Raw genomic sequence first — 7,097 nt, 5'->3', positions numbered from 1 at the left:
TCCCCCTCCCCCTCTCTCCCCTCCTCCTCCTGCTCTGCTTCTGCTCATTCTTCTTTGTCTTGTCTATTATGGGCCCTTTGCTCTTCTATTATAATATCAAGTGTTCCTATCAATGGACAGTGACTATCTCTCTGCTTATATACGTATAATTTATTCTCTTTTAATAAATTTTATAGTGTTCTCCATTAAGTCATATGACTCATTGAAATAAATTATTTTCTCTTGCTACAGTAAATGGTGTATTTTAAAACCATAAAGTTTGCTAACACATACATATGGAAACTTAAAAAAAAAAGATTCTGAAGAACCTAGGGGCAGGACAGGAATAAAGACACAGACGTAGAGAATGGACTTGAGGACACGGGGAGGGGGAAGGGTAAGCTGGGATGAAGTGAGAGAGAGGCATGGAAATATATACACTACCAAACGTAAAATAGATAGCTAGTGGGAAGCAGCCGCATAGCACAGGGAGATCAGCTCGGTGCTTTGTGACCACCTAGAGAGGTCGGATAGGGAGGATGGGAGGGAGGGAGATGCAAGAGGGAGGAGATATGGGGATATATGTATATGTATAACTGATTCACTTTGTTATAAAGCAGAAACTAACACACCATTGTAAAGCAATTATACTCCAATAAAGATGTAAAAAAAAAACCTAAAGAAACAAACAAAAAAACAAACCAAAAAACCCCACAAAGTTTCTATTTGTTGCTGGTGTCTATAAACATAAATACTTTTTGTATCTCCTGTTAACTTCTATTCCTATATCTAATACATTTTTGTTGTTTCTGTTGGGGTTTCTACATAGCTAATTATATAGTCTGAAATAATGGTTGCTTTATCTCTTCCTTTCTAGTCTTACATTTTTTTTCCCTCATTGCCTTGGCTAGCATCTCTACAGTAATTATGGATAAATGGGGGAGTGGGCAGCCACCGTGTTCTTGATTCTAAAGTATCACGTTAAGTATGATATTTTGGTTGGTTTTGATAGATTTTATCTTTTGCAGTTAAGTAAGCTTTCTTCTATTCCTGGTTGTTTGCATTTTGGAGATGTTAAGTATTATAAAATACTTTTCCCTAATTTATTGCAATGATAATATATTCTTCTTTCTTCCATTAATGAATGTAGTAAATTGTGTTATTACAGAAACATAAAACTATAAGTCTTATATTATTTAACTCAGTTTTGGCTAAAGGATGCATCAAAAACCAATGCTTTGGGCTTCCCTGGTGGCGCAGTGGTTAAGAATCCGCCTGCCAATGCAGAGGACACGGGTTCGAGCCCTGGTCCGGGAAGATCCCACGTGCCGTGGAGCAACTAAGCCCGTGTACCACAACTACTGAAGCCCACGCGCCTAGAGCCCGTGATCCGCAAGGAGAGAAGCCACCGCAATGAGAAGCCTGTGCACCGTAACCAAGAGTAGCCCCTGCTCGCCACAACTAGAGAAAGCCCACGCACAGCAAAGACCCAACACAGACAAAAATAAATAAATAAAATAAATTAAAAAAAAAAACAACAACCAATGCTTTGACTCAGTATGTGGTTGTATCAGCCACTATTGCTGTGTAACAAGCTACCACGAAACTTAGTGACTTAAAACAACCACCATTTCTATTTGTCTGCTGGTCTCTTTCAATTTGGGCTGAGCTGGCAGTCCTTCTGTTGGTCTCACTGGGGATCCCTCCTGTGGCTAAGGCCACCTGGTGTCTCGACTGGGCAGGAGGGGGTAAGGTAGCCTCACTCACATGTCTGGGGCCCTGGTGTTGGCCGTGGGCTGAGCCTCCCTCTCTGTGTGTGCCCTCGTGGTTCACTAGTTAGCTTCCTTGCAGGGCACTGGGAATGTTGCAAGAGGATGGAGGTGGAGCCTGGCCTCCAGAACCACACAGCATCACTTCCACTATTTCCTGCTAGTCCCAGCAAATCCCAAGGCCAAGTGAACTCTGCTTCCATGCTGGGTGGAGCTACAACCATGGCTCTGTCTCTCACCTACCCCAGTAGCTCTTAATGAGGAACCTTGAACGAACTGGAGATGGCTGCCCTGGGGACTTTCAGAGGATAAGCAGTCAGGGAACTGAGGCCCCTGGCGGACGTGAGTTAAAGCTACTCTTGTTCTGTATCTTGTCCTCATACACTGAGTGTCCTTGTATGTCCATGTACTGAGAAGGGCTGAGCATATTCCCAAATATGGAAGGTTTTGTTCGATGTTTCCAAGGACTTTGGATAAGTAACCTGGAGATTAGAATGCATTTGTTATTGGAATCTACATTTGTAAAAAGTTTGTTACAGGAGAATTTATTTGTTCACGTGGTAAGCCATGCTAATGTGGGTGGGGATGATAAGGTGACTCCCAGTGACATAAGTGACTCTGTCCTAATTAATGCAGCGATCCATAGTGAAGGCTCGCCTGTCCGCTTCAGAGCCCAGGCGGGACAGACAAGCTTCCTGCAGTCTCTGGGGGTGGGGGTGGGGTGGAGCAGAGTTTTTCTAGAACACTGTTCCTCAAGTCTGCCCCTTTGGGGATTCTGGATCTCTGCAGGGGCTTATCTGGCCATTAAAGTGGAAGACGCCCTCCACCCAGGGGTTGCTGAACGCCCCCAGTGCACAGGGCGCTGCATGTCTGTGCTTTGGGCACCAAGGGTCTCCTACTCAGGATTCTTTGTGACTCGAGCGTTTCTAGGTAATTTATAGCAGGAGGGTTTCAGCGTATCTGGTCTGGCATATTTCCAGAAAGAAATTGGCCCGCTCAGTTTTCAGTTCTGTCTGGCCCCCCTCTCACCCTGGGGTCGCCTACAGCCTCAGGGGACACACAGACGCGGCCCGCCCTCCACGTGGACTCGGCTGAGGCAGCTCTGAGCGCGGTGCAGCTCTTTATCTCGCAAGCACCCTCGTCACTGCCCTGCAGGCCCCTGAGCTTCCGCCTTCTTCCTGTCCTCCTGTCCCCTTTGCTGGGTCCTCTTTTGGTGGAGAGCAGTGCGGTGGGCAGTTAGGAGCACCCGGGGGTCAAACTGCAGCTTCTGTGAACACCCTGTGTGCCCCTGGCGGCCCCACGGGCACGTGGGGATGTGCCTGCGCCCGCCTCCGAGGGGTGCTGTGTGGATGCAATGAAAACGCGTATCAAACCCGCACAATGGGTCTGCCCACTGAGTGAATGGCAGGCCCCTGCCCCCCACCTCTAGGTGTCCGGCTGCCCCACTCTCTCCCGAGCTCCCTCCCGATCTAGACCTTGACTTTAAATCCCTTCCTTGTGTGAATGATCCCCAAACCCCTTTTTCAGACCAAGTCCCCACTCATCTCATGAGCTGGCTCCTGTGTCCAGCTGCCTAATGACACGTCCACCTGAGGGGCTCAAGGGACACTTTTGGGGAGGGCTTAGCGGGTGACAACATTTTCAGGGCTTGATAAACAATTTCGCTGAATCTGCACAGCAACCCTCAGCACAGCAACCCTCACCACCTTCACCTGCGCACGGGGAGGTGGAGAGGCGGCAGGGAGCCGGGAGTGTGGCTGCCGGCTGGCGTGTGGTTCCCGCGCGCTCCCAACCAGACGCCCCACTGCCCCCGCCCCCGCCGTGAAGGCGGACCCAGCGAAGGGGCCTGGCAGGAGCGGCATCTCAGACTGGGGGTGTCTCCAGCCCCTGGTGCCCCCTTTCCTGTCCGCTCCTCCCCAGCCTCTGCAATCCAGCTGCTGAGGGCGAGCTCTTAAAATCATTGCTGAACCTCCTTTACGCCCCCGTCCTCTCCCCATCATTACATCTGGCCACAGTCTTGTCGTTTCTGTCTCAGTGATAACTCAGACCTGGACCGTGCTCCAGCCTCCAGCAGGTTCTGTTCTCAGTCTGGCCCCTGTGGCACATTCTGCGCACAGCAGCCAGAGGAAACTTTAAAAATGCAAATCAGAGCACCTCACTCCACAGTTTAAAACCCTCCCATGGCTTCTTGCTGCCCTGAGGATAAAATCCAAAGTCTTTCAAGGCCAGGAGGGCTTAGCCACTGCTACTGTCTTTAGCATCTCCCAGCTCCCTCTGCCCCCATCGCCGCCCCCCCGCCAGCTATTCTGGCTCCATTCAGTGGCAAGGAACCCCAAGTACTTTCTCACATTCTGTTTCTGCTGTCTGGAATCCTTCAGTCTCAGCTCAAACGACACCTCCTCCAAGAAGCCCTCCCTGACCATAAGGCTAGAGCAGCACCTCTCACAGTGCATTTTTCAAAGCACAGATTTTGTTTTGCTTCTTTTCTTGGTGCTACATAAGGTCAGGGGTCTTTCTGTTTTGTCACTGTGGTGTCCCCAGCCCCAGCACAACTCCCACCCCCACCATAAGCAGGACTTAACCATGCAGTGAAGCGATGGTGAGAGCAACCTTTGCCCCGGCCCTTAGGGGGTGTGGAGGGCATGCCTACCTTGGGGTCTGCTGCCCGCTGAGGCGGCCTCCAGGGCCCGGCTGCAGGCCGCCTGGCAGTCCTCATACCTGCCACCTTGGAGCAGGGCTTCGGGCGACGGGGTGTTGCTCCAGGTGCCCACAGGGTCCAGGGCTGCCAGGAGTCTCCGGCAGTCGGTCTCCTGCTGGCTGGCACCGTCCCCAGCCTCCTGGCGTCCCGAGATGTAGTCCTGGAGGGTGCTGACCAGAGCGGGGAGGTAGGGCTGCTGGTGGGTGTGAACGAAGGCCACCATCCGGTCGGCACTGGCTGCAAAGGCCTGGAGGTAGTCGGCCACCCCGGCATCCACCTGTGTCCTGGACAGGAGCCAGGCCAGGGCACGGGTCAGCCGCAGCTCCAGACTTTGCTGGGAGTGAGCGTCCAGCAGGGCCCCGCAGCGCTGCACCACCTCCCCGTGGTACCCGTGGGCCAGCAGGCCTGCCAGGGAGTGCAGGGCTGCAGCTGGGTGGTCGGGGCAGAGCGTGGCCAGGAAGGCGCGGGCCAGGGTCCCCGTCAGAGAGACCACCGCCATGCCATCCCAGTGGATGGCCGGGATCTGGCTGTCACCTCGGCACCAGGCCTCCAGCGTGGCCACCACAGGGGGCCCCCGAGCCCCGGCCAGGGCAGCTCGGACGCTCCGCAAGGCTGAGGGGGCGTGGCAGCTGAAGGCAGCCAGGTAGAAGGCGGTGGCCAGTGGTGTCTCCCCCTGGGCCAGGTGCCGGTCCCCCTGCCAGCAGAGGCAGGCTGCGAGCTCCTGGGCCGACATCACGCCCACGCCTCAGATGGGCCCATGTCCGGTCCTCACAGCACCTGGAGGGGGGCGTGTGGTTAGTGCGTGGGTGGCCGGCAGCCCACCTGCCCTACGGCCCCCCAGCCCTGCTCCAGAGAGGCTTCCTGCCCCTCCCCGTGGAGACCCCAGGGTCAGCGCAGAGCCCCCGAGTGAAGGCAGGGTGAATTCAACCGTTAAGGGGCATGGGGGTGCCTGCCTTGCAGGCGTCTCCATGGGGCTGGGGCGCCTCCCAAGCTGGGCCCCCAGCCGGCTCTTTGCCTCTAGGTCTCAGCTTCCTCTTCTGCAGAATGGGCCCACTCAGCAATGGGCCCTCTGTGGACATCTGACCCCGGAGGGTCCACCCAGGGAGGAGCTGGGTGGCCCTCATTCCACCTGTTGCCCCTCCCTGCACAGAGCCCCTCAGGAAGGCGGACCCCCTTCCATCAGTCCAGCTCACACAGGCCTTCTTGACGTCTTCTCAGGGATCTAAGTTTCTATTGTTCACCCAACCTCAGGACCACAGCCGTGCCCACCTCCCGCACCGGGGCAATGGGGGGGGGGCGGCGGGTGCTGGGGTGGTGAGGGGCACCTGGCCGGCTCTTGGGTGGCAGTGGGGAGCCACGATGGCCCAGGCCGGAGGGTCAGGTCTTGAGGTCAGTTCCAGGACCAGCCCTGTCTCGTGCCTCTCCCCGTCCCCAAACCTTCTGACCTGAAGAACGAATTGCTCATGGTCCTTTCTCTCCTGGATCCCAAAGTGCCTGCAAACAAGCCCCCCGCCCAGTGTATGCTCTCCGACACACACTGAGACACACACACGCACGCGCTCACACGCATGTGCACACACAGGCGCCCCCCAATGTGCAAACGCGCTCACACTCGCCTGTGCTCCGAGGCCGTGCGGGGCGCGCGGGGAAGGGAAAGGCTCGAACCACCCCACCTGCTGTGGGCCGGGTGGAGGGGCGGTGGACGCGGCCCTGCCCAAGGGTCCGTGCGGCTGGGCTCCCAGAGGCGCCCACCGCCGCAGCGCCCGGGTCCGGAGGGCGGGTCCGTTTCCCGGGACACCGTCAACACCCCGGCGGCTCGGTGGCTCCGCGGCGCCCCCAGCGGCCAGGCGCGCCCCTGCCTCGGACTCCGCCCCGTCCCCCAGGCCCCCTGCGCCCCGCTGACCTTGCCCCCTGCCCCCCTGTCCCACCAGAGCACAGGGAGGGGCGGGGAGAGACGCCACCCCAGGACCAGGCTCTGGGCGGCCTGAGCCCCGAGTCTGGGGAGCAGGGTAGGGGCTTTGGCGCTCCTGGGCGCCGGGCAGGAGCTGCCTGCAGTCTGGGGCTAGCCGCACACGCGTCCTCATCACACTCACAGGTGAGGAAGGAGCTCCGGGGCGGTGCAGGAGCCCTGGGCCCCTGCCATCCCCAGAACTGTCCGGCTGGTTCAGGGCCCCTTTCTACGGTCTGGTGCCCCTCCTGCAGGCTGCTTCCTAGGAAGCCGGCCCCCAAGTTGCCCCGTCCACCTGGGCTCCTGTAGGTCTTCCTACTGGCCCTGGGTCTCCCTCCCCACAGGCTACTCCCAGCTGGGCAGACAGACCAGACCCTTGTGTGCACGCCCAGCCACCTCCACTCCCAATGGCCTGGGTGCCACTCCTGAGCAGAGGGCCTGTCCCTTCTTGAGATGAGACCCAGGAGGTGGCCCTAAGGGGCTGTGGCATGCACCTGCTGGCCCAGGGTCACCTGGACTGTAGTGGAGGAGGGCCGGCAGCATGGGGTGGGGGCGATATTTTAGGACTCACCCCCTCCCAGCAGCAAGGAGGGTAAGTGTGAAGAGGTGCAGAGGTGGGCACGGCTGCTGGGGCACTGGGGTCCGAGACGCTGAGCCCAGCCCTGGCAGGGGCCCCTGGGCAGGTCGCCGAGTTGCACGTCCC

General features: G+C 57.1%; 1 protein-coding gene across 1 annotated transcript in view; it reads right to left on the bottom strand.

Annotated features, from left to right (window-relative positions):
• Nucleotides 1-5,179, bottom strand: part of TTC34 (tetratricopeptide repeat domain 34) — a 21,180-nt gene extending 16,001 nt beyond the window's left edge. The window contains exon 1 of the mRNA XM_029227068.1: nt 4,399-5,179. Within this exon, the coding sequence (XP_029082901.1) occupies nt 4,399-5,179 (781 nt within the window). The remainder of the gene's footprint in view (nt 1-4,398) is intronic.
• Nucleotides 5,180-7,097: the final 1,918 nt, after the last annotated feature.

This window comes from Monodon monoceros, unplaced genomic scaffold (genome assembly GCF_005190385.1).
Source record: "Monodon monoceros isolate NGI ecotype Baffin Bay Population unplaced genomic scaffold, NGI_Narwhal_1 Super_Scaffold_18, whole genome shotgun sequence".
NCBI lineage: Eukaryota > Metazoa > Chordata > Mammalia > Artiodactyla > Monodontidae > Monodon > Monodon monoceros.
Note: the sequence above shows the minus strand (reverse complement) of the source record. Positions and strands in the feature narration are given on the sequence as shown.